Source organism: Odontesthes bonariensis, chromosome 1, assembly GCF_027942865.1.
Source record: "Odontesthes bonariensis isolate fOdoBon6 chromosome 1, fOdoBon6.hap1, whole genome shotgun sequence".
NCBI classification, from domain to species: domain Eukaryota; kingdom Metazoa; phylum Chordata; class Actinopteri; order Atheriniformes; family Atherinopsidae; genus Odontesthes; species Odontesthes bonariensis.
The window spans coordinates 39,036,421-39,064,350 of record NC_134506.1 but is presented as its reverse complement, the minus strand read 5'-3'; the positions used below and the strand labels follow the sequence as shown (position 1 = coordinate 39,064,350).

General features: G+C 42.4%; 1 protein-coding gene across 4 annotated transcripts in view; it reads right to left on the bottom strand.

Annotated features, from left to right (window-relative positions):
* lrp4 (low density lipoprotein receptor-related protein 4) overlaps positions 1 to 27,930 on the bottom strand; it is a 124,273-nt gene that overhangs the window by 54,310 nt on the left and 42,033 nt on the right. For all 4 annotated transcript variants that reach the window (XM_075466705.1, XM_075466714.1, XM_075466722.1 and 1 more), the window contains exon 2: positions 21,671 to 21,817. In XM_075466705.1, coding sequence (XP_075322820.1) covers positions 21,671 to 21,817 — 147 coding nt within the window. The remainder of the gene's footprint in view (positions 1 to 21,670; positions 21,818 to 27,930) is intronic.

Sequence of the window (27,930 nt, the reverse complement as noted above, 5' to 3'; positions counted from 1 at the left end):
CACACACACACACACAAACACCCAAACAGACAAAAACACACATCCTGACCTTCACCAATGGGCTTTTCTCATCCGGGCTCCAGAATTCCCACTCGCATTCCACGGTCATTCCCACAGAAACACACACTCACACCTGCAACTCCCATCATCACAAGCCGCCTCCTTATCTAAAGCTCACACAGTGAAGAGCCCACACAGGAAACATGGAAGCTGTTGTTTACTGAAAATTACTCAAGGAGAAGAAGAAAATGAAGACTTCTGCCATTTTTTTTTTTTTTAACCATGTGGTCATGGAATCATTTTTTGGTGGGAGTGTCTCTTTATTTTTTTACCGTTTATCAGAAACAAATGTGTTACAATGGAAAAAATGCACCGTTTCAGCATCGTTTGCTTAGGCTGCTTTAATGGCGTCACTAAAGTGTGAGCAGTCATCTGAAGTCAAACGTAGTACCAAAAGAAAGCACGACAGAAGCCACGCGTCCACTGCGACTTACTGTTCGGGGTAGGATGAGCAGTAATGTGGAGCTGAACTGACCTGACAAGCGTTGATTAAAGCTCTTTGGGTAATTACCAAGACTTCTTTTAAGTTCTTTTAAATGCAAATTTCTGTACTGTAAGCACAACAAAGTTAATTTCCATTACTCGTATTGAGGTGGAGGCAGATATTCACAGTCTGGGTGAATACAATCAAATCCATTTGCATTGGTCAGAGATTCAGACATAACAGGAAGATATGCGAGTACTGAACAAACATCCTTTTTTTTTATTCTTATAATCATACTATAAAAGATTCAGACCTAATTTTGCACATTTTTTTGTGTGGATTTGACTTTTTAACATTTGTTTAAGAAATAACTAAATTCTTCTCGACTGCTGTTAGGATGTCTAGCATGCTATATTCCTGTGTGTATGCCTCTTCATGAAGATCTATGTGGTCGGCCTTTCGTGGCCTTAAGCAGCAGATTTAATGGCTTCCCCTTTACTGTTGAGCAGCTGAATCAAGTGGCTCTAATGGGACCAATATATCTGCCTTGGCGTCACTTAACGCACTGGCTCAAATGATGGGAGAATGGACAGATGAGAAATGGCGAGAAAGAGATTGAAAAAAAAAACAGATGTGGGAGAATAAAGAGGACATTCGAGTCTTAGAAGATGTGAGAGACTTGGCATGCTGAGGATAAATAAGTGGAAGGATGTACACGCAGGCATGTCCTTCAGCCAAACATCCTTAAACTACGCTTTGATCACAGAAATGTTCAGGATTCTTGTAAAAAACATTGGATTTCATCAAGTTGAGTTTCTTTAGGTGGTTTCAGAAGGTTAGAGTTAAGCTCAAGTCGGCCCATTTATTAAATCAAATCAAATTTATTTGCATCTCGTGTACAAAACAATTCAAAGTACTTCCCATGAAATAAAAGCATTGCAGCAGGGAGTGGAAGAAGCATTAAAAATACATAAAAGAATATAAAGAGAAACAAATAAAATCATTTAAATGAATTTAAAAACAAGCGACAGTCCAGATAAATTAAAAGATATTTCATGCATAGACACATGAGAAAAGAAATGTTTTTAACCTGGATTTAAAAATGTCTCCATTTGGTGAAAGTTTAATCTCCACTGGCAGTTTGTTCCACTTGTTAGCAGCATAACAGCTAAATGCTGCTTCTCCATGTTTAGTCTGGACTCTGGACTGGACCAGCTGACCTGAGTCCTTGGATCTAAGAGCTCTGCTGGCTTTATATTCTCTGAACATGTCACAAATGTAAACCATCAGCAGAGCTTTTAAAATCTATTCTGTGACTGACTGGAAGCCAGAGTAAAGATTTTAAAACTGGTGTGATGTGTTCAGATCTCTTAGTCCGGGTTAAAACTCCAGCAGCAGCGTTCTGGATGAGCTGCAGATGTTTAATGCTCTTTTTGGGAAGTCCAGTTAAAAGAGCATTACAGTAATCGAGTCTACTGGAGATGAATGCATGGATGATCACTGTATTTTGCAACACACTTTTTTTTTTTCCACAGGGATTTTCATGACGTATCATTTATTGATGTTTTTATGGTTTATCTGTATTCTGAGAAGCACTTTGTTTTTAAGTTCAACATTGTTGTGTTTAAATGTTGCTTCACAAATAAAGACAACTCGACTCAAACGAAGCTGGGACAGAGGCACGTTTACCATGATGCTGCGTTACTTACTTTTACTTCCAACAACACGTTTTAATCATTTGGAAAATGAGCAAACCGATTGTTGCAGAGTCCATTCTTTCTGAAAACGAGATTTCAGCGGCTCAACAGTCTGTGGTTGCTTCATGACGCTCCACACATTTTGAAAAGGAACAGATGTGGGCTGCTGGCGGGCCGGTGGAGCACACGCACCCTGCATCTATGAAGCCACTCTGTTGGAAGGTCTGGTATCGTCCTGCTCACGTAACCATGGACCATCCTGAGAAACCTGTAGCCTGGAGGGCAGCATACGGGTCTCTAAAGTAGCGATTCACTCCCTCTGCATCTATGCTGCCTTCACACATATGAAACCATCCATGCCATGGACACTGATGCCCCCAAATACCATCACAGACACTGGCTTCTGAACTCTTCTCTGATAACCGCCTGGACGCTCTTTCTCATCTTTGGAACGTAGAACCAGATGTTCTACGGACTCGTCTGAGCACAGAAGGCGGGTCCACTGTCTGTCCTTCTGAGATGAGCTTGAGTCCAAAGAACTCAAGCTCATCTGGATGCCGCTGTGGGCTGTGTTGAGTGAAAAAGGTATTTCTGAGTCTGCGTGCATTTATTCATCATGGTGGCATGGCGGTTTCTCACAGCACCAAGGGGCTCAAACGGCAGGTTCATCCAACAGGGAGTTGAATCCTTGGTCTTGACCCACTGAGGTTTCTCCAGACTCCCTGAATATTTTCTGAATATTCTGCTCTGTAGAGGTTCTTTACAATCTTTGATTGAGGAAACATCTTTTCGGAACTTCTCAATGATTGTCTGACAGAGTTTGGGAAGTGGTCACCCACAAGTTCTTCTTGCTTAGAAGGACCGAGCCTTTGGTATACCCTCACCTGACACCAGTTAGTCTGCTGATTGCAGAATTTTACAGAGCATCGTTCTGAAAAATGAACTACTTGTATATTCTATGAGCTATTATGAGTGTTTCTTAGGCTGCGGCTACACGAAAACGTTTTTCACTGTAAACGATACTTTTTCTTATCGTTTCGCTGTCGCGGCCACACGGAGCCGGCGTTCCCACTACCCCAAAACGATAGTTTTTGAAAACGGGTTCCAGAGTGGGAAAGTTTGAAAACGGTGTCGTTTCGTTTCCATTGTTACAGCTAAAACGTTTTTGCGTCAGTCACACGTTGACGCTGTGAGCCAATTTTAACACTTCTCTATTGTCTCACAGCGTGGCGTGACACAGTGGTGTGTGTACTGCATCGTTTCATCGTTTTCGTCTGGACAGCAGCGCGTTTCCGTGTGGTCGCAAGAATTTTCGTACCCGTTTTCAAAAAAAACCTTGTTTCGTTTTCGTGTAGCCGTAGCCTAAATCTCTCTCCCAAGTTGTTTTCCAGCATCTTACTGGCTTCAAATAATGTTGTTTTTTTCCTGATATGAAGAAGTTGGTCAGTGAAGACACTGAAAATTTAGGTTAAATGTTTTCACAAATTAGATTCAAGTTTGTTTGTTTTTTGCATTTCAGAGAGTTTTCATAATGTTCTGGTCGTGGGGTTAGAAATCAACTGTCATGATGTTAAAAATGGAACTAAAGGCAGTGACTGCCGACGGCCTCATTTCTTACTTTATTCCACTGAAGCTAAGGAGAAGATATTCTTAAAGCACATCACGGATCCTGATGTGGTTCAGATTCTGCTTCTTTACCTTCTCTTCATGTTTTCATGCCTAATTTGTGCCGTCTACTCCGTTTTTTCTGAAGTTTCACCTTGCAAGGTTAAACTGAACAGACAAGACTAAAATAGAACTTTAAATGAAGAATATAGTGGGTGACATACAGATGACAGATGACCTTTGGTACCTATGACCCATTTCACTCCCAGTGTTCAAGCTGAATGCACATAAAGCTCATGATTAAAATGACTGTGCCGAGAGGTTTTACACTTTGGGAGACGACAAAGGGGTCTTATTCTTCAGCTTTTAAAACTATCTCCCTTGCCTTGCCCTGCAACAAACTCAAACTAATCTTCTCTGTCTACCCCCCCCCCCCTTCCCAGTCTTTTCCATTCTCCCTTTTTATTTTCCTCTCATAGCCAATGCCGACAGAGGTGGCTTATCTGATTCTGTGCAGCTCTGGTCGGTGGCCAGCGCATTTTTTCAGCCCGTCAGAGCAGAGTGGTTGTGCCAGCAGAGTTTTTGTTGGCCGTGTGTCCAGCAGCGGCTCTTATGATGGGCTCTCTTCGTCCTCCTTCACCTCTATGATAAACAAACCTCAACGTAGCAGCAACGCCACTTTCAAAAGCCAAAAACTCACTGCACAATTTGCTTTCTGGGGCTAACAACAATCAATTCTTATTACAATCTGGTCTAAAAAGACATTTCAAACGAAGTACTTCATCCACTGTTTTATTTACTTTGATACCGTTATTTGCAAAAAGTAAATTTTAAGAGTTTTCTTTTTAAAAAAAGTATTATTATTACCAATAAATGTATCAATATTTAAATGACATTACTAAATTATGCATTTACCAAACTGTCGTTGGCAAACATCTTCTTCTTCTGCTTTCGGCCTCTCCCTTTATCAGGGGCCGCCACATTGAGTCGATCTCGCATCGTCGATTTGGCACATCCAAGCCGACGTCCTGACGCAACCCCGGCTCGAACTTGCACTACAAATATACTCAGACTCACACCTCTGGACAATTTTGCATCACCAATTAACCTAACTGGTGGAGTACCCAGAGAGAACCCACACATACACGGGAAGAACATGCTAACTCCACACAGAAAGGCCCAGTCGGGAATCCAACCTGGAACCCTCTTAGGGGGGTAACATAAGGGGGGTAAAGACCCCACATCAGACTTTGATCAAGGAAAATGTCTCAATATTATGGGAAACTGTGGGAAATATGTGAAAAAAACAAGAGGAAGGTTCACATAATAGAAGGTCCACCGGAGACTCCATGGACGGAAACTGGTGAAGGACAGTTTGTGCTGGAAGTCAACAACATTGGCAGGAATTTTCCCTGGTTTGTAAGCATACTGTGAAACCATTCTTCGTTGGGAAAATCCTGAGCTGCTGGCGAGGCTGAGAAAAAACCCTGAAACCAAATGTTTGAACGAGGTAACCGTCCATTGTTATGGCTGGGGTTAATCACAGCTGTGAGGGATGTTATGAGATACTCGGTCAAATGTTCCTAATCAAAGAAGATAAATGCAGTGGTTGAGACCACATCTAACTGCCAAAAACACGACAAAGTCTGAGGCGTTCACCTCACCTCCAAACTGCCCAGATACCAATCTGATGGGATCCGACAGGACATTCTGGAAACAACCCCACTCCACAAAGACTCCACAATCCACATGGCCTAAAGGATCAGCTCCTCATGTCCTGCACCAGACACTTCAGGACACCCTGTGGTGTCAGAGCTTGTTTGGTGCCATGAGGAGGACTTACCGTACTTAATATCATGCAGCCGGCCAGAATGTTACTACTGATCGATGGCCTGCATTGTAACACAAAACAAGCTGCACCTGTGTCTTCAGTCGGCTACAAACTCCTGATTATCAAACGCATCCGTTTGCTTGGGACTCTAATTTGCTTTGCTTCCGGTAGACTGCTTCTGTTCTTGTTGAAATGACTTCGGCTGCGTTCACACTGCAGGAAAAAGTGGCCCAAATCCGACTTTTTTTCCCCCCATTTGGGACCCATATCTGATTTTTTTTATGACAGTCTGAACAGCACAAACACAATTTTTTCAAATTAGACCTGAACCGCTTCTATATGTGGTCCTATGTCGGATACATATCTGATGACATCAGTCATGGGACATCTCATCCGACTTTTACGTCATTGGAGTGAGACAGACGTCACAATTCTCTGCATGAGAAGGTGGGACGCGGCGAGATCAAATGGAAACAATGGACAAAATAAGCATGGCAGACACCCTTGATGGAGTTAGTCAGTGGAAAGAAAGTGAGTTTTTGGACTTAATTGAAGTCCTCATAATTTTGTTGTCTCTGATTGCACAACTTCAGAACACACACACGCCGACATGCGTAGCATCCATATTTGGGTCCGGATACGCAGTGAGCTGCGTGTGACATCACTTTAAATCAAATGACATCATTTTAAATTATAATGTGAACAACCACCCAAAAAAAAAAAATCTGAACTGAACATTAAAACCTGCAGTGTGAACGTAGATTAGTTGCACACATGTTTAGAACAGAACTCGACAAACACATTGCAACCCCACGCTAATTTACCCGGTAAGTAAATTTGGCCCTTTGTCTTTTTTTTTTTAAACCAGAAGTGACAAATCTGCAGTCAAATAGATAAAACTAAGCAGTCTTATTGAGCAGTGGATTGTCAATGACAATGTGTCCAAATGAAAATGCTTAAATATGTGAAAATGGTTATCAAGGCCATAAATTCTTTGAAAAAAAAAAAAATAAAAATGCAGGCATCGGCCCCTGCTGGACACAGAATAGAATACACGTTTTGTTTTCTTTCCCGTTATCTGTTGCTTAGAAGTTTAAAATAGTAAAAAAGCTGCAGCTAACTAAAGTGAAGGCAACTTTTCATGCCTCGTCAGTGAGTAGCCTTGTGGATATCCATCATATGATAAAACTCAAGTAAGTAAAATTTGAACTTTTCAGCTACGGGAGTAAAAGATAAAAAAAACCTTCCTCTGAAGTGTAGACGAGCGGAAAAAGTAACAGTCAGATCATTTAAGCGTACCACACCTCCTTCAGACCGGTTTTACTGAATGAACAGCAGACACCCACAACTGAGGAAAAGATCTGCAGTGCAACCATCTTTACAAAACATTTTTCTGTCCATCACGGAACATTAATGCTTAAACAGTTGCTTGTTGCCATGACAAATCTCTGCAGAGCGGTTGACACCAGTGAGTAACACTCAAGTGCTGTCATCCACGCAGCCCACGCGTTTTCTTCTGAAGCGGCTGAATGAAAGGAAATACTCTAATGCGGTCTAATTATGACATTACAATTCTATTAGGATTATCTGTCACAATCTGAATGAAGACACAGTTTCTTGAACATTAACTTTTCTGCCACCGAGACAGCCATCTGCTTCCTGTAATTACTCTCTGGTTACATCATATTCTGACTGTTTGACCATTTCCTCTGCAAGAATAATTAGCAAAAAAAAAGAAGAAAAAAAAAGCACAAGACGATATCAGTAACAAAGAGGACTTAAATCAACCAGAAAACAGAAGGAAATAATAGCTGAAGTGGTCAGAAAAATCACACATTTGACATGAAGTTACCTTAAGTCTATTAACTGCAGTGGCTTTTTCTGTCTGTGTGACTAAAATGGATGATTTGTCCTGATGGTGGCAGCAGAGGAAATATACAAGGGATCGCCAAATTCCATGACATGGTTATCTGCCCCTGACATTTTTGTATGAAAGTGAAATGATGACCAGATCGCGACAGATTAAAGATTAGAATAAGTGCTAAGGGGCATTTGTGTCAAATTATTTGTTAATCTCTCCGACAGCTGTCAAGAGGTCTTGTCATGTCAGCGCAGCCATCCCCGAGCCAACAGTGGATCAAAAGAGAGAATCTATGTTCCAGTGTGGCTTTGATTACACACAATATAACAGTTTAAGAGCAGCACAGGCAGGTAATAAACATGCACGCACACATGTACTCTGACACACAAAACAGCTTCAACCAAAGCAAACACAGCTGTGGTTGTCGGTCTTGTTATGGGACGTAAGATGAATGAGTGCGTCTACTTCATGTGGGAGCAAAGTCAACACTTATTCTGTGTTCTGACAGCCAGTTTTCACAAAAAGCTAATCCCCAGCCCTGGAATGACAATAGCAAACGGCACAAAAACGTCCCTGTGTTCAGGTAACATGGAGCACCAAGGTGCAACTCATCAAGTCCCTCAGGTAGAAAATCAAGAGGAACAAGCCTGATGGAAGAATAGCAACACAAAGTCACACCTGTGTGTATGTCACTGCCCAGCCAACGGACATTTATGTGACACCAACCCTGAAAGGTTTGGTAGATTGTTGGAAACATGAAATATTTGACACTCTGGCAACGCCCTAAGGTCCAAGATTTCTACAAACAAGTTCATAATTTAACAAAGGAGGTCATCGATGTTGAATTACTTTGAGTTTGTTCCTGGGCTTTATGCTTTGGGTGACCCCTGAGCTCCAAAGGGTCTGTTAACATGCAAAATTGATCCCGACTGTCACAATGATGGGCAAACAGACTTTGCTGAGAGACAAAGACAAAGATTTTGTGATATCGGGAATGCTTTGCAGAAACTGGAAAGGTGGCATCATGTGAACAACTTTTTTAGAGGGAATGACACCATATCACATCAGTATTGTACCAGAAAGAGCTAAGCTAACCATCAACTGCACAGCGATATTCCAGCTCATTCTGTTAATGGAGTTCCATATAAAATATTCTACTCATATTCTCATTCTGATAATGACTCGTGTCCACACTATGTTCCCCGAAGCCACTGCGAGGTTCACGCCCATCCAAAAACTTGATTAAATCCATACTTGTTCAAACAGAGCTTTACCCTGATGAACACCGACTCTGCAGGAGCTGGTGATGCTTTTTTTTATGATTACGGCAACTCAGAATTGTATTCTTCCAACCTTGAAAAACCAAAGAAAGCTGCATCAAAAGTCTCATTTCCTTGGGTAAGGTTTGTCAACTGCAACTTCTCTATCGTTCTCTACAAAGGCAGCTTACCAAGAAAACCAAGAAAACCTCTTCTTTCTCCAATAGGACATGGATGAAATGGTTTCAGATCATTTCATCTAATTTATTTCTTCAGTAAAATAAAATGTATAAATTAATCATTTTTAAAAAACGACGTGACGCCAACTTCCAACTTCCCAATTCAAAGCTACACTGAACGCAGCTCTAGCTCTGGTTGGACTTACTATTGTGATAAAGGCACATTCATGTCTACTCCACATGGCTTAATTTGATTACTGCTTACTGCAAATATCAACTTACTTGGCCTAAAGTAATCAGAAAAGGCAGTTTACATGCCGGTGTCTTATTCAGAGTAAGGTCTAAAGAATAGCGCTGTGCATGTAAATGTAAATCACTGGGAAATACAGAAGCTTGAAGTTGCTACTGTGTTGGGTTTAAGAGGTACGCTAACAGCTTTAGGCTGCATACAACAAAGATTAGTCCAGGAATGACGACACCCTCTTTTTCTCACAGCTTCTGGCGTAACAACACAGTGATTCCGAGCAATAAAGCTGCCACAGGTGAAATATTTGCTGCCAAAGTCAACGTGTCATACCAACAAATGTTGATACAAGGCTTGCGTGGCCGATTCTAACATCCAAGTTTGCACATGTGAAGAGAATTCAAAGCTTAAAAATAAGTGGAGGGCTTAACGCCATTTTCTGGGCTGCATCTAATTAGCCATAGCCTTGAAAAGTGACTAAAAAAAAAAATCTGTGCAGTATTTACAAAGACAATAAAGCCAGGTCTCGGGCTAACAACCTCTTTGTTTCTCTTTTTACTTGTGTCCCTTTCTCTGCCCTCAATCGGCCTCTAATCATGTCCTCCTCTGTGTGAACAAGTGTGCCCGGCTGCTTTACTGAGTGGGAAGTAAATATTTAAGAGGGAGGTGGAGGAAAGGGCTGAGCAAGCGTCGGATATATAAAGAGAGAAGGGGATTATGCTAATGTGTCCAAACAACTGCGGTCGAATGCTGCAGCAGAAAGAGAGATGGGACCCTGAAACAACAAGGCGAAAGAGAAGGAGAGCAGGAAGATTTTCAACCACATAGTGAGAAACGAATGAAAAAGTCTTGGGGAAGAAGAAAAGTGAGTTGGGTGTGCTGGTTTCCTGCGGTCAGAGAGCAGAAGGACGGAAAGATGAAGGGGCACGGAGAGAAGGAGGGAATGGGGTCATAATCTTCTCTGCTCCTGCTTTCAGATGGGCTCAGCTCCCGTGGACACAGTTGCTCTGCGATTGGCTGAAACCTGCCAACAGTGGTGGATTAAAGAACCGAGGGGGTACTTCTTTCCTGGAGGTTCATATTTGTGCGAATTTGTGCCGCTGCCCTTGTGAGAACCGGTTTTAGTTTTAGACATCTGCTGAAAGGACACAGTGGTCATTCCTCGCTCGTTCTGGGGACTGGTTTCAAAATTCAAAAGGGGACGGATCCGATCAAAAGCTTGAAACATTCAATAGATGCGTTTCCATCGAGGTCTAAAGTAGCGCTGAATGCATGTCACGTTCCTTTGCCCGCCGAGTATGCAGTGAATATATTGGCCTGTGTGGAATGCGGCGGTATAAGCTGTGTTCCACATGACTGCAACAAACAGCAAAGTAAAATGCTAACAGGAAACAGGAAGAAGGCACAAACACGACCATTTCTCTCTGCAATATGCAAGCCGAGTTTATTCTTTCATGTCAGTAGGACTGAGCTTTGATCTGCCGAATCGCTCCAGACTGCACAATCAATCTGCTGAGTTTTTAATGTGAGCACTCAGGAGTAACGCGCTCGCTACGTGAGAACCGAGACTCGTTTCCGTCGGCCCTGGTGTGCATCCACTCTTTCTCTAAACAGGCAAAACACCACCGAGAAAGTTATTTCAATTTTCACCAATCCAGTCAACTTTTTGTTGATGCAAGACTCAAAAAAATGCACATAAAAACCATAGATGGAAACCTGTAACTGGAGTTCCTGTAACGTGGAGAACTTAAGCTCTGGTGTGTATATTTTTATATTGAAAAAGTCTTGTCTGCGGGACTTTTACTGCAGATTCAGTCCAGATAAGACGGTCAATTACATAGCACCCATGATGGGAACAGCACGACAAGATCAGGGACTTTGGTTTCTAAGAAAATCAATGTTAAATAGATAAAGCTTTTCACACAAAAAAAAAAAAAAAAAAGGTCAATAGTCGTAATTATTATCACATTATGTTACTGACCTATTCAAGCAAAGAGAAAGTGTTTTTCCAGCTGATCCACTTCAGCTCATATCTTAAAGATTGTGAAAGGGGGAAAACATATATGGAATTTCTGAAGATGCTCGTTCATAAGTTTAATTATCAAGTTTAAAGGTTCATGAGTTCAATCCATTTATTTTTTTTTGCTTGAAATCTGTGTCACGAACAGCCCAAATCTCCACGGTATGAGGAGCTGAAACAATAAAAAAAAAGGTTGTTCCCTGTTTTCACTGATATCGTCTTAATTCCTGATGTAAAATAGGGATTATATTTATCAGATGATTTGTAAAAATTTATACTAAATAGTTTTTAAATCCATTTTTTTTTTTCAAGAATTGATGATTGAGCCTGAAATGAATCGGCAAGTTAAATAGGATTTTCTAAAACTTTCTAAATTATTCGATGAATATTAATGAAAAGATTTCTGTCAGCAGATTACCACGAATGAGGCATTAAATTGAAATTATGACCTGCAATATTCACAAGGCTTTAGTTTAATTCAGTCCTTGGCTAATCTTTAGATGGAAGGATTAGCTCAGACTGAACTCCATTTCAGGGCGAGAAAAGGGTACATAAGGTCTGATAAAAAAATAAAATGAAGACAGTTTGACTTCAAAGTCACTTAAGCAGGGAAACTTCCAGAACATCCAGTCACCGAGCCACTGATTCAAGTAAGTGAGTAGTTCAAACACATTCCTCTCATGAATATGATAAACATAACACCACCTGGAGCGCCAGTTCTCCCTCAGTTATACTGAAATACTTCCAAAGGAGTGTCGTCACCAGTTAGTGTAGCAAATATCTCTATATACCTGTGAGTGTTTGAGCTGTCGGTACACACCCGTCTCCCAAACCTCACAGACCTCTGTGAGCCGACAGAAAACCCAAGCCTCATGCAGCGCTTTCAATCACACACAACAGAGAATTTCCCTTTTCATTTCGGGTATCTCCTGTGCGCCCGTCTCCTCGCCAAACCCAAATAATTTACTCTTTCCACAGCCTCAACTGCTTTCAACTCAGCAGGGCTTTAACGGTGTGGGCAAGCTGCAAATGAAAAGCAGAGAGAGGGAAATAATCTGGAGGATGACCTTGAGGATGAGGTGGGAGGGTAACAGAAAATATCGACTTATACGCCGCGGTTACTGAGCTTCCTCTTCCAGTGCGTGTTGATTAATTGTATTGCTCTGAACCAGGAAGGGAGGAGGAGGAGGAGGTCAGCAAAACTTAGCGCCAGATAAGACACGAGAGGAGTCAGAAATATAAGTCAGACTCAAAGTGCCAGGGTTTCAGCAGAGCGTTAAGGCCAGATCATGAACACATCTACAATGCCTCAGCTGGCTTTTTTATCATCCTTTCATGTCTTGACCCATAAAAAAGGCCAGCATCTTTGTTGTGTTCAGAAGTGCCAATATGAGGAAACACAACTCTAAAAAGGTACCGACAATCCAGTTCTGTCCACCTTTCATCCAAAAACAGAATAGTTTCTTTAATAAACTCCTGCTGTCTTATCTTTTCCAATCAGCCTGGAGCTGCTTAATCTTTAACTTATCCTCTCATAGGTTGAGTTGGCAGGACTCGAAGGATGCATTTGTGACAATGAGAAATCTGCGGAGGAAAACGGTGAAACATCTGTGGACATACCTTTAGGAAAACCTTTTTGTTCTGTTACCAATTTGGATCACACCTTCGTAAGACATGAGACAGTCTGACCCTATTTCCCTTTAAAAACTCACAAATACAGTCATCAAGCAGCATCGGTTTACAAAAAATTGTTAAATTCAGATGAACATATAGTATGTACAAGGTTCTTATCCTTTTCTCAGTCAAATTCAAGCCATTTTCAAAGTGAATTTTCAAGATTTTCCAGCACCTCGCTGTGGTGATCAATTACATAAACCTAAACGCTGCATATATTCTCCATTTTATTCCCCTTATCACATAAATTAAGATGTTATTGTGCTATAAAGAACCAAGATAATGATTTCTTTTAAAGCAGTATGCATAGGGATGACAAATAAAAGGCTCGAGCAAATCCCATCATTTTAAATGAATTCTTTTTGAAATTTTGAGGCACATTTGTCTGTGAGGAAGAGAGTTCACGAGCTCCCAGAGACTTTTTAAATAGAATACACAACATAGTCAAAGCAATTCAAGTTAAGTTGCCCAGCACTGCTTAAAAAGCTAAATCATACCGTCCACTTTCTCTTCATGTCGAACAAAAAGGGCAAACATGGCGGGAGATGGCAGAGAGGAACTCAAAGTCTGTGCAAAACAATCAGCCTCTTCTATTGTACCGCGATCTCTAATGAAAAGCGGTGCGGTTACAGTCCCAAACACTGCATCAAAATAAGCATGAACTTTGATTAGAAGTCAGGCATTTTCAAAGATTGGCAGCATACATATTTTTCTTCCACTTACAGTGGTTACAATAACTGTTTGGAAAAAAAATGTTTAGCTTTCAAATAAGAGACCACCATCAAGCATTTACTCCCCGACAGTTCCAGATCAGCTCTGTGGATCTTTGGGGTGTGCGCTCGGATAGGCGGTTTGGGTAAAATGACCTGGGATGGGAAGGGGCTGAAGAACTCTTATCGTAAACACTGGGTGTGACCCTGGACGACCAGCTGTCGTTCTCGCCAAACATCGCATCAGTGACCCGTTCCTGCCGATTCCTCCTCTACAACATCCGGAGGATTCGCCCCTTCCTCACCGACCAGTTTCAGACTCTGGTGCTGGCCTACAGGGCAGTGGAAGGAACAGCTCCTTCATATGGAGGAAATGCACTTATGATTTCTTGTGACCTGAAGTTCTTTTGCCTACCGATGTGGAACACACTTATTGTAAGTCGCTTTGGATAAAAGCGTCTGCAAACTGACCGTAATGTAATGCAATGTATTGTAATGTAATGTAAAGAAAAACAAGATGGCCGGAGTCCGCTGGGTTAAAACTTGCTCGATCCTTTGAACGTGATTTCACTTTTTGGGGCACGACAAGCGAGCGGGTGAAAGGTAAAGAAGGCTAAAACTACAAAAGGATCACGTTTAAAGAGGTTACTCCATTTCAGAGCTTAAATAATCTTGCATTCACATTTTGCTTCGGCTTTTCTTTCAACACAAAACTGGGACTCTCAACACAAGCACGTACTGAGGAGTTTGAGCAAGGTGGATTATGAAGAGAGTGATGAGAGATTTGGCTGAAAGCTCCGACAACAAAACAAAGCAGACGTCTTTCTGTCCTTCATTTTCAGTCCGAGCTGCCCAACCTTCAACACAACAGTCCTTTACGACAATTTCTGTCAGAAGCAGCTCCTCACAAGCAGCACGCAGTGCTTCACTCTCCTTATGGCGGTTTATGGATGTGGAGCATACTGCCAAGAGCATAAACATGTACTCCTCTAATGGAGCAAGGCTTCGTGGCCGCGTCTCACAGCTCATATGTTTGGCCTGCAATCAGATGTAATAAAGTGGGCCTGTTTGCTATGCAGAGCTGTGTACAATGGGGGGGGGGGTTCATTAATTTGATGAAACGCCTGTGAGTTATGTCTTCATTAAATTCCATCAAAGCTAATTAGTCTCCTGTCCTTGAGATGTGTGGACCAGTAACAAGCACTTCAACTGGTGAGGCGAGGAAACCGATTTGCTTCTGATGATCTCAGTTCTGTCATAAACATGCGTTTCATTTCAGTCACGCTCCTTAACATCTCATTTTTTTCTTCATCTTTTTGTGTAAAACACTCATTTCAATGATTGTTGCCAGCACTGTCGATCATTTCACATCTTCTTTCTTTGATTTACTCTGTTTGGGTTGTGGTGCAGGGTTTGAACATCATCTTCCAAACCGAAAACACCGTCATGAACTCTGAGATAGCCCCAATGAGTTTCAGACAGCGAGACTGGGTTTGTCTGCAAACTGTTCAAATAAACAAGAAATCTGTTAACACAGCTGGAATACAGAGGAAAAGAGTGCAGGGATGTCTAGCACAAATGTAAGCTTGGGTCAACATCTGCTGGACCACGACAGAACGCCATCCAACAACCCCGGAGTAAATGTTCGTTGCAGGGTATGTCCACATTCAAGCTAAAAAGATGTAGCCATGTAAACGGTATCTAATTTACCTTTGACAATCTGAGGAAATATTTGCAGCCATGACAACTTCAGAGAGTTGCACCTGCTTTCAAACCTTAAAAAAGGCATAAATCTATTATTAACTAGATCAGATCTTAAAAGGTTCCTCGAGCTGCACCACCAACTGAAATCATTTGAAAGAATCGGAAATACTGACGCAACATTTGTTCAGATGCAACGTTTCACTAAAGAAAGTTACTCTGGTCAGTAATGTCAAGGAAAGCTTATTTTAAAACGTGCTGCAGTGTCTCATCTTGGACTTAGATAAATGCACAAAACTCTAGAAGAGAGCAGATCAGCACGGGGCCGTTTTATCGCAGCTCCTCTTGTGCATATATGTTCAGATTGTTAAATACAGTTTGTAGAGTTCATATCAAATCTGGCAGAGACTTGTCGAATTAACTGCGAAACACTGCATTACATCATAATCATTTCTCAAACGCCATCTAAAAGCAACTTACAAGAGAGGGACACACCGGGGGGGGGGCAACATGGAGGTCAGGATCTTGGCCACAGATTAATCCACATGTAGACTGGTTAAGTTAAGAATCAAACCAGAAATTTTCCGGTTGAAAGAGGACCGATCAGCCTCCTCAGCTACAGATGAGAGAGGCCAGCTTATAAACATGGTGGCAGTCACACCTGGCAACTAAATATCTTCCTATTATGGCAGAACTTTATATTCTTTGTCAGCATTGTGCATGAGCACATGTGTTGTCAGACAAGCATTAAATACTGGACTTTAGGCAATAAACATGCCGTCTGTAAGAGGTATAATTGCCAAATAATCTTACAGTCTAGTAGGACTGCCCTCGATGGAATCTTTTCTTTGTGAACCAGCAGGTGAAATTTAAAGCTAACAGTTGACTATTAGTTGCCTTTTTAAATCACAGATATATTTAGGTATTTCAGAAGTTTATAGCCCAGTTTTTTCTTTAAAAAAAAAAGTAACTACTGAAAAGCGTAGCAACGACTCTCTGTGCAGGACGGTCCTTCTCTGGCCCTCACTGCTTCACGTACAGAGAGGGGGACTTTGGATCTGCACTACAGAAAGATCACAGAGGCACGCTGTGGCCGATCCAGTAAAAAAGGAGCCATAAAACATCCGACAATGACTCGAATCAAGGTATTGTGTTGCTTCTAATCTCATAACAATGTCTGAAAATATAAGCATATGCATTAAGTTCATGACAAAGTACAACAACTCCCACACCCCACCATTTTATTATCAGCTGAACCTCAGTCAGCTGGGATGGGGCAGCCCTCCATGCTCATTTGGCCACAATCCTCCCTCTAACTGCATTACCACCAAGAGAGAATGCAACTGGAGACACTACAAAATTACACCTAATATGTATGGACTCCAAAGTCAGGAGGGCAACACGAAATCACACAGCAATTCATTCAAAAAGATTCTTTAGGATGGGGAAATGTGAGCAAAATACGAGTTACAGTAAAGCTGCAAATCCTGGAAACTGGCCGGTACGAGCCTTTAACCTCCAAATGTTTTCCCGAGGAGGACAGATTTATGCTCCCAGCAAAGACCTCCCCCTCCACCCAGTGTGGTCCACTTCAAACAGGCTGATGTTAAAGGAGGTGAAGAGGAGAACACATGGCTGTAAAGTCCATTTCCTACAGCTGCTCCAGCAGAACATCACCATTCTACACACACACACACACACACACACACACACACGAACATTTTTACGTGCTCCCTCATCGACTCTTCTCCACTCCCTTTTCTGGTCTCTGTACAGCTATGAAACTTTATCTGGGGGAACGCAACCAGAAGACATCAGCACAAACACTCACTTAAGAGACACACACACACACACACACACAGAGCTCTAAACAACACAACTTCCACGTTGTAATTAGACCTTCATAGACAGTCGGCCTCTGCTCCCATCCTCCAGAGTTCCACACACTCTCTCAGAAGCACACGCATTCCTCCAGGGGTGATCCAAAACAGTTGCGCCTTGTCTGGAGATTGTTAAATTGGTAGAAATGATAAATACGTTACAGTTCAAACAAAGTCTGGACGCCACATACTACACTGCTGGGATTGAGCAGAAAAGACGCGGCCCTCTGTGTCTCTCTGTGTGCGTTCATTGTGATGGGATATTCTCACGGTCACACACACACTGATCGGAATCGTGGAAACCGCTCTCTGTCCTCTCCGCATTGAAACCGTGCCTGCGCCAATTCAATTCTTCGTTGTGTTTAAAGAACGTTTGTTAAGAACCATAAAATTTCACTCCTCAGTTTTCACGATTGGACTCGCTTAATTCAATCAGCGTCACAGAAGTCACGTGGGACTTGATTCTCTTCAATGGGCCACACACACACACTTATGTACAATTTCTTTCCATTTCAAAAAGCAAAAAAACACACAAATTGTCTTTACTGGATAATTCTCAGGGAACCAAACTCAAAACCTTTAAAAATCAAAAGAACACATCGGAATGTGTCTGATATTTAGGGCGAGTTTCTCTGGTGAACTTATCCTGACCCGATCTTTGGAGCTGCAGAAAAGGTGGATTGTCTCGTAATCTTTTAAGGGATCCTGATCGCCACAGTGTGAACACACTTCCAGTTCTACCAGCTGAGCACAGCCACCGCCATTTCTTCACTTATTCTACACTTACAACTCTGAATGTCCTTCAAGAAGCCTGGAGACATCTTTCATAAATCACTGGAGAGCTTGTTTAAGAAAGTCCAGGCTGGGTGTTAAAAAATAAAGGTGGTTATATCAAATATTGACTTTTAAGTCTCATTAGAATTGCACAAACTCTCATTTTTTCCCTGTTTGCGAATTTCAATAAATCGCTGCTCTTATTTCTCCTTTTCAAGGTGATACATAAACATACAGTGCACATCACTACCCATTCTAAAGAGAGATTTAACTGCATGGCTGCAAAGAAGCTGCATTATCCAGCTCCTGCTTACTTTTGGTCCATTACAAAGTCTTTTTTTTCTCCTTTTTGGCTCATGTTTTAAAATAAATCAGTACTGTGCGTATTTGCACACCCCTCGTTGCACGCTGCACAGAATAATACTTAACGTGGGCTCAAAAATGTAAAAAGTGAAAGTCTATAACGAGCTGTGGAGGAAAAAGCAATGGTCTGATGAAGCAGGAAACCGGAAAACAACAAGCTGGGAGCAGAACTTCATTCTCATTTTGAGACACATCTCATCCATCTTGATTCTCTCGGGGCTACGAGAATTTCCCACAACTAATGCAAACTCAATTGATCATTCCATTACCCATCGGTAATTCCAAAAATCACCCATTTCCGATCATGTGAAAGAAAGAAAAACGGCAAACCTACAGATCCCAGAGGAATTCCAGCCTCACACACACTTTACTCAAAGATTCGCTGTGTTGTAACTGTAAGGCTGAACGGTTCCATTAATATTTGACGGTCATTCTGCTGTGAGAAATGATGCAGTGGCAGGACAGGACATTAGTGGAAGAGTATTTTTTTTAAATGGTTGCCCACGACATCAGAATGAATCCCTGTGACATGAGCACTGCGGTTACATGATTGACTGGAGTGCGTCCAAGAGAACAATCGTCCAATCACAGAGCGATAAAGCAGAGGATCAATGGCACCGTACTAATGGATTAGGAAGGTCCAGCTATATGCTCTAATATCTGTGAGCTGCCTCCATGCTTCCCTTTAAAGAAGTAGCGTACCGCAGATCAATATGTGGCAATCTGACTCACTACACATTCAACTGGCCACAGATCAATAACACTTAGCATCCCCTCTCCCAACCCCCTAACAGGCTTAATGTGACAGAGGAAGAGTGATGGGGGGGGAGATATCAGGACACATATGCACACACACACAACCACACACACACACACACCTCTAAAAAGAGGCTGAGGAAGTGTCCAACAAAAGGGCAGCGTCTGCTCCTACAGCCAGCCGAATGAAGACCCTCGCATCGACGTTTTCCCGTCAATAAACACAAAGTGTAAAAGAAGAGCAGCGAAGATCTCCTCCGCTTGACAAACTGACATGCTCTGCGGGGAAAATACTCCTGTCTGCGTCTGCTGCCAAGACTCGCCTCCAGCCAAAACTCATCCGGTGCCAGAAGTCACTCAAGCATATTTTTTTTTTGTGCTTGGGGCATAAACCTCCAGAAATACTACCCTGCCTGACCAGTGAGCCATTCACTGTTTCACTGGGTGATGATGGGATCCATATGAGCTCAATTACTGCAGCTTTTTTTCTAACTTTTCTACATTATTTATGCAGGAAAACTACCTCAGCACACTTTCATCTTCATCAAAAAATGTTCAGAGGACACGCAGGTCACACCAGGGAGCTGCTAAATACAACCAGTGGAAGTCTAATGCCTTGCTCAAGGGGCCCGCAAATTATATTCAGGGGAAAACTGACGATTTAGTTTTTTGTACAATTTTTGGAATTCAAATATCTCTTTATACGTGTCCCTATGACGACAATTAACAGCCGAGCACTTTTTCTTTCTTCCCAGTTTAGTATCACCCACAGCACAAATGTCCCGTTATCCTGGATAATGCAGCGAGTCTGAGGCAGACCTTTTTAAGATTCTTTAAGGTTTCAGAATTTCTCTGGACACGAGCGTTGCACAGCTGCTTGTGTTTATACATCATTTAACAATTGAGAAGTTTGGCCGACGACTGTAAAAAGGTGTTAGTGGAAAAACATATTTGACCTGAGCAGCCTGAAATAAAACATATCTAATCATCTCAACAATTAGAGCCAAAGTTTGAGCTAAAACGTTCGCTATTTTTAGTCCCAGACTTCTTTCGAAGAACAGAAAAGGTTCCTTTGGATCAGTCCAACGTTGGTCTAAAGCCCTGCAAACGTGGGACATACGCAGGTCTCTCTGTTTGAGTTTGTGGTCATCTTATCGGAGGAAATGTGCTTCAGCTGAAGACATACAAGCTAAATGTTGTGCTGAGATGTGGGGGCTCGTGAAATCACCTCTCCTTCTCATGCTCTGAGATGGCTGAGAAAGAAAGGCCCAGTCAACCAATCAGAACTGTTCAGGTATGTGGGACTCCTGAAACGGGAATCGGGCATCTTGGGCCGTTTTGGGATGTAAAATATCTGCTCGGTAGCTTGTTTAGTCTAAGGTCCCTGCAGTGGACTATTCCAGGAGTGTTGTGTGCTTGAAACGCAGCTTCAGATAAATCACATAGAAGTTTGCCCTCTTAGAAATGTATAAGTATGTGTCCAAGTAAACAGAGAGCAGCTGGACAGACAAATATGGACAATTCAGTGCTTTGGCCTCACTAAAACCATTATATCAAGGAATGAAGTTTGACTAGTTTTTTTAGCGGACTTTAATAACAGTTCAGCTGAAAGCCATTTACTGGCCTTTTTACACCAAAGTGGGTTCATTGTGCTGGTTTGGATCCAGTGCTGAACTTCGAACCACTTCTTTACGTTCGCTCTGCCAAAGTACTGGTTCAACGCCAGGAAAACTGCTGCAACAGTAGCACCAACTGTTTGCTGGGCCAGAGGAAAGAACTGCTGGTGTCAGGGGTTGGAGGTGAGGAGATGGAGACTGAAATGCTGTGACCACCACGCTACAAAATCCAGAATGCCCTCCAATCTGCTGCAACACAGCTTCAACATGGACATGTAGTCAAAGTAGTGGTGGAGAAACAGTGTTCCTCTTATTCTATGAGATGCCTAGAGATGTATTGAAAATCAGTTCAGAAACAATGAATGCCTGAAAGTGTCGGTTGGTGCCGCAAAGAGCGTTCGCAAACACCAACTGCTGCTTACAACAGAGCTGGTAAATGGGGAATTGTGATATAAAGACATCAGTTTGCAACATTGATCTGTGAGGATAGCTCATCTCTCTGCACTGTGGTCCTCAACAGAAAATCAGAGAATAGTAGCGGAGCGCTTAAAGGGATAGTTTGCGTTATTTGACATGAAGCTGTATGACATCCCATATTAGCAATATTATTTATGAAGATTTTCTTACCCCCTGCTGCGTCCTGTGAGCTGAGTTCCAGCCTCATTTTGGTGTTTTGACCCCAGCCAACTAGCCGGACTACCTTCGTCAACGCCAAAACGAGGCTGGAACTCGGCTCACAGGACGCAGCAGGGGGTAAGAAAATTAAAAAAATGATATTGCTAATATTGGATGTCATACAGCTTCATGTCAAAAGAGGCAAACTATCCCTTTAAAGAGTATTTTTGGAAGTTACTTTTTAATCGAGGTGGTTCGGCTGTGGAAGACCAAACTGGTTCTAAAGCTCAACCAGATGTGAACTGACACTAGCACCTGGTCGAATTATTTTTCTTTTTTCCTTGATAGATCAGAGACGAGAGAAGAAGGGAGCCAGAGGGAAGGGAAGAACAAAAACTCACTGCATCCGTCCTCGTCACTGTGGTCCCCGCAGTCGTTGTCTCCGTCACACTGCCACTGGGCGGGGATGCAGGTACACTCCCCGAATGCACTGACCGCGCACGTGAAGTGGTTCCTCCCACAGGAACACTCAGCGCTGCCCCGAACACCTGCGAACGCACAGAGGTCGAAGGAGAGGTCAGAGCTAATCAGCCACATTCAGGTTAACCAATAAGATTCACACATAAATACACATCTCAGAGTAAAACAAAAGCACACAGCCTGTCCAACCCGACTCCGACAACAACATTCAGCAGAAGAGATGAAGACTGAACTCAGATGGGGAGGATGTTTCCAGTTTTCCAGCTGAGAAAACCACTGCCACATGCTGAGAATTCTGTTTGATGCGATTCTTTATCAAAGTTTCACTGCAGCAGTAAAATCTTTTCTGGGACTCTGGGCAGGCTGAAAATGCTGTAAAGTGATTTAAAGGCAGGGTCGCTCATGTGAAGAAGTGCTGCACGGCTGAAACAACAAGTCCTGCAATCATTGGTGGAAGGTGGGAAACTGTTCAGTCCATTTAACTGGGAACAACCTTAAGAAAATTAACTGATAACTGCTGCCGACTTTGAAGACATTTCCCTTTAAATATCTATTATTTGTGTTTTGGGGGGCTACAGAGCAACTATAGAATCTTGACATTGCAGCCTCAATCCAAACGTGGAATATATCAGTTTTATTTTCTTGTTATTCAGTGATTTTGTTTAGGTAAAAAAAAGCAGCCTTCAGTTCATAAGTTTGAGTGGAGGAATGTCTAACGTACGTACTTTTGGGATTTAAATCCGACTCTTTTAGTCTTGTTAAAACGTGCTTAATGGAGTGATTAATGAGCTTGGAGACTTCGAAATGATTATTTTCGTCACTTAAAAATGTGGATGGGGGACACCGGGAGTAACATTTTATGGATTTGTCTTGTAGTTTAACTGTTATGACGTGTTCCTGTGCATGACAAACTTCTTCCTGCTGCCCTGATGGGTCATTTCAATGCTAAAATGCTAAATTGTTGAGGAGTGTATTCATTGTATCACATTTTAACTACTGATTTTATCTATTGTTCTTATTTTCTTTCGTTTAAAATTTAAATCGTGCTTTTTATTTCTACTGTTTTAATGTATCTGTAAAGCACTTTGAATCGCCTTGTTGTTGAATTGTGCTATACAAAAAAACTTGCCTTGCCTAAGGTTGACACACTAGATTCACTTTCCGGAGTTAGAGTTTGGTTTTCAAACAAGGCTTTATATAATGTCAGTGCCGCTTGTAAAAAAGGTATTATTCGAACAAAATTTTTTAAAAAGAATGAGAGCCAACTCTCTCACACACACACACACACAGGGTCCATACATTCTCCACCACAGCAGTTAGAAACACCACATCTTCAGACACATCACAGCAAAGCATGAGCAGGAGGGAGAGTAAATAAAGGTTTCCCATTTTGCTCTCACTTTGAAGCCCATTAATGACCATCTGTGTGTATTTGTGTGTGTGTCGATTTTTGCTCAAACTGGCCTGCCGCAACCCAAAGTTTCTTGGAGCGCACATGAGTGTGTGTTTGTGTGTGTGTGTGTGTGTGTGTGTGGTTCCTGGCCTCCTCACAAAGGCATCAGTCAACCCAGGAGGGCCTGGCAGGGAGAGCTCAGTAACCTTCAGATCCCTCCCACAGCACTAAATTAATGGCCTCTTTCTTTTCGTTCTCCTCTCTGCCTCTTTCTCTCTTCACTTGTCTTTCCACCATCCCGTCTTCACACTTCCCCCCTAAGCTGCCTCCCTTCTTTTCTCCTCTTCCTTGCTCCCCCCCTCTCCCCTAACCCCTTGTTTCCAGAACTCCCCACTAATGTAAGGGAAACAAGGATGGCGTCATCCAAGTCTTCCTGTCTTTAAACTCGTCTTTCTAATTTTCTTGCACGGCCTGTAATTCCTATAGTCCTCAGACCCCAGGGGCGTGGCGTTTACCCTCTGAGAGACAGACAGGAAGATCTCAGACAGGCTCCACAGGCCTGCGACACATTCTTGCTACTCCTCAGTTCAGCATGGATAGCTTATATTGCAGTGTCGTAAGCTGTGCTGGATTTGTAACCTTTAAGCCCATGTGTCTTTTATTCAGATGTGTGTGAGTGTGGGTTTGCAGAGGGCTAAATTAGAGCCTGTGAGCTAGAGCAGAAGTCTTGTCAACATGAAGCCACATCAGAGGCCTTGCATTTGTCAAACATGCTTTAAAAAGCAGAGGTCACTGGCTCTGACCAGTCGAAGAAACGCAGGAAGTCCTTAACCGCACTCTACTGCAAATTTACACAATTTATTCTAAAACGGTTTAGAGGAAGCACCGTGCCAACCTGCAAAGTTTGAGGCATGACGGTTGTGCAAGCATGGCAGAGCTCCGCTTGACAAAAAAAAAAAAAGACAAGCTGCCGGAGGCCAAACACGCTAAATCTGGATGTTGCAAGCAGGTAAAACCGAGCAGGAAGCACCTGTTCCACAGCGCTGTGAGGGCAATTATTGCCTTACAGCATAGTTTATCATGATAGTTTATCAGAAACATTTGCCCGGCTACTGGATAGATAAATGTTTATGTGCACGTACACAAAATACATAAATGACATGGTCTTATAATATTTACATGAGATCTTGAAAAGCAGAAAAATACTGAATACTGTCCGAATAGAAGGAGGAAATACTTCCTGATATTTTCACTTTGTTTTGTGACGTTTAAAAAGTCAACACAAGGGGACGATAAACTCTGTAAGCATTAGTTCATAGGTCCCTTGTGTATTGTCATCAACTTGAAAAATATGGAAAAACAAGACAGCAGAAAGATCTGGACATTTTCTGGTAGGACTGATAATGCTCAGTGAAAAAAATCACACACGCACACAAAATATCAGTTTATTTAAGTATGTGTTAAATAAAAGTGGGCCAGAAACAACAGCCAGACTGAGGAAGCTCAGCGAGAAGCATCAGAAAGCACAAGATTTGTTATGCAAGGTTGCAGACGAATACACTCAGAGACGATGCAGCAGCCAGGTCTGGCAGCTCAGCGCCTTCTGAGAGCGCCAGCATGACAATCCTCTGATGCATCACACAGATAACAAATCACACGCTAGGCTGCTTTGTAGAGCTAGTGGGTCACTTTGCACTGTACGAACAAGTTAAGCAACAAAAAAGCTATATATTAAAGGCTGTTTATGAGGACCGGTGCCAAGATAATCACCTCAGCTCTCCATTGATCTTTGTTTTTCTTTTTGGCGACTAAGAAAAGGAGAGTTAGGGAAACAGAAAGGGAGCGTCCTGGGACTCCATTTTTTCTGATGGTATCGTGCTTTTTCTTGCAACCTTTACAATGAAACTCTTTCACCAAAGTAGCATGAATTTCTTTCTCATTTGGTCTGTATTTTTAGCAGTCATGGGGCTGAAGCCTGCCACTGTCGGCCTTATTTAAGGTTAGATGTTGCCGTTTGAATATCATTTCAGCTACAACGCGTGCAGTCGTAGAACTTCAAGGGAGATCGATTCCCACTCACTAAACTACAACCGTGTTGTTACACAACACAAAGTTAACTTGAATTGTTCTCATTGTTTTCATGACTACCTTAGAAGAAAATGTGGGCCATTAATTTAGTTTTAGGGCCTCTTGGATATGGGGGTGTTCCTGCTTTTTACTTTATTTACAGAACACAGAGCTGGTCTCTGGTGAGTGACATTCAGCCTCTGCATGAATAGCGTAATTAAAAAAACATGCTGACATGGAGTGTTTGGTTACAGAAAGGGAAAATAAAACTGCGCAGGTGAGTCAACGGATTTATTCGAGCAACAGCCGAGCCTCCTGTTTGGGATTTTGCTCATTTGTCTCAGATGCACCTGTGTCGGTCCCACCATCTGCTGTGAAAGGGACTGCATGGTTGGAAGCATCTCTCCCCAAACTCGGTTCCTGATTGCTACCCGGAGTCTGTGCATCTCTGTTCCCACCTCCTTTCCTTGTTAAATAAAACACTGAGAAACAGCTACGGTTTCCCCGTGAAGTTCCTCTGCCAGCTTGATTTAAGTGGTGCAGGAGGAAACCGCCTCCTTTCTACTCTTTGTTGCCCTGAAATTCATTTTATGGCATTAAACTTCAAGTAAATCAGTTTATTTATTAGAGCTGGGCGAGTTAACGCGATAATAACTCGTTAATTATTTAACGCCAATCAATATTTTATCGTGCATTAACGTACGTTTTCTTTTTATTTCTTTATTTCTTTATTTTTAATTAAAAAAGTTTTACAAAAAAAAATTGGGAGAGGAGGGCTTTTGTGCCTTTAATGGATAGGAAAGTTCAGAGAGACAGGAAGCAGGGGGCAAGGAGAGGGGGAACGACATGCAGCACAGGGCTGTCCGATGCAGGACTCGAACCGGGGCCTGCTCAACCCACTACGCCACAAACCACCCCTGTTTTATTATTTATTTTATTATTGTAAAAGTCTGTTGCTCTCAGGCTTTTATTTTGTAAAAGTCTGTTGCTGTCTGCTGCAGAACCGGAAAAGAAAGAAATCGGCGGATCCACCAAACATGGAGAAGGGTACGGAACTTTTACTCTGCCATTTTCATTTTAAAGTTCTTCCAGACGGCGGAGTCGACAGAACCAAAGTCATCTGTAAACTCTGCCAAGTTGAATTGTCTTCTCAGCGTAGTAGTTCCAGTCTAAAATATCACTTAAAGGCAAAACACACAACTGATAGCAGCAAGTCATTCAAGGAAACAGACAGTGGAGCGAGGCTTCTACATAAAAACTACAGAAAGATGCTGATGTTAAAAGTGTGTTAGCACAACAAATGTTATGGCACTTTCATTCATATGGCAGTACATTTAAAATAAAACTAAATGCTAAAAGCTTTACACTACTTTTGAATTCATTTTTGGATTTTGCGTACAAATGCAATTAATCAGGGAAATCATGTGTTTAATTAGATTAAGAATTTTAATCGTTGCCCAGCCCTATTATTTATATTAACGGCTGGTGTACTTACCAAGAAATGTTACAAAAATAATAGTTAGAATATAATGACTTGAATTTGGAGTCTGCTCTCCGAGCCAAACTCTCACTTCACCTGCTGCTGGCTGAGCCCGTTGGGGGGGGCCGTGAGTCAGTGACAGCAAAGAAAAAGAAAACAAAGACCACCAAAGATTATTCACTGCTGGTTTCTACAGCCTGAAACTGTCTAAACAGGCCTGATGTGGAACAAGACAGGTGGTCCCCGAAGGTAAACACAAAGATAGTCCCACAAAGCCACACCGACACCACACCTAAACCTGAGCCGCCTACAGCCAGAGCCTGTGTTCTCCAACCGAACAGAACCGGAAGCTGCCACCACGTAGGAGATCTAACCAGGTGGTATTCAAGCTGCAGGCCACCATTTCACGTTAAACGGTTAGATAACCAGTGCAAAGAGTAAAAGGGGGGGGAGCGTAGAGGCCAAAACTCACAATGGTTACCCAGAGTGGAGAGCGGGTGGCCACATGCTTTGAAGGATGTCAAAAGGCTGTGGGTTAATTAGGCGTGGACCTCCCTGTAGACTACCTGGAGGGTCGGAGCTGCATCTCTCTTACAGTGTGGGAGAACACTGCTATAAAAGGTGATAAGTGGGAAATTTTTTTGTCTGGGGACAATGCGAAGGGGTAGGACGGGAGCATGGAAGGAATGAGTCAAACCTTTTGTCCGTCCTCCGTCTTCCTGCCACCCGTCCGCTGCTGGTATTGAGCTGTAAAAAGCGGAGCTTCAGAGAGACAGCTGCACCTCAGCATGTCAGCGACTGCTCAGCCCAAACTGTCCCGAACCAGCTGCATTCAGCTGCACAGCACAGCGTCACGCAGCACTGCACAGCCACAATGAACACCACTGGCATCCCGCATCTCAGTCAGGCAACAGAGTTCAGCGTTAGTCACTTCTTGCTGCTCGACACTGCAGACGAAACCAGACGGACGACTGCTCGTGTACACGGCAAGGCCGCTCACCTGCAAAGTGTTGGCCCAATAGATGCTGATAGAACATGACCATTCTTGGTTTTTCAGCTGAAATTTGAACCATCTAAAGATTTCAGATACATTTCTTTTCTGCAGGAGAAAGCTTCAGGGAACAAATGATGCCAATTGAGGTCCAGCAGATATAAAAAGAAAGGGACGCGTGAAACCATTAACCACTTTTTCTTCAAAGTTCGAACAAATGTGGGCAAACAGAATATCAGTAACTTCAAAA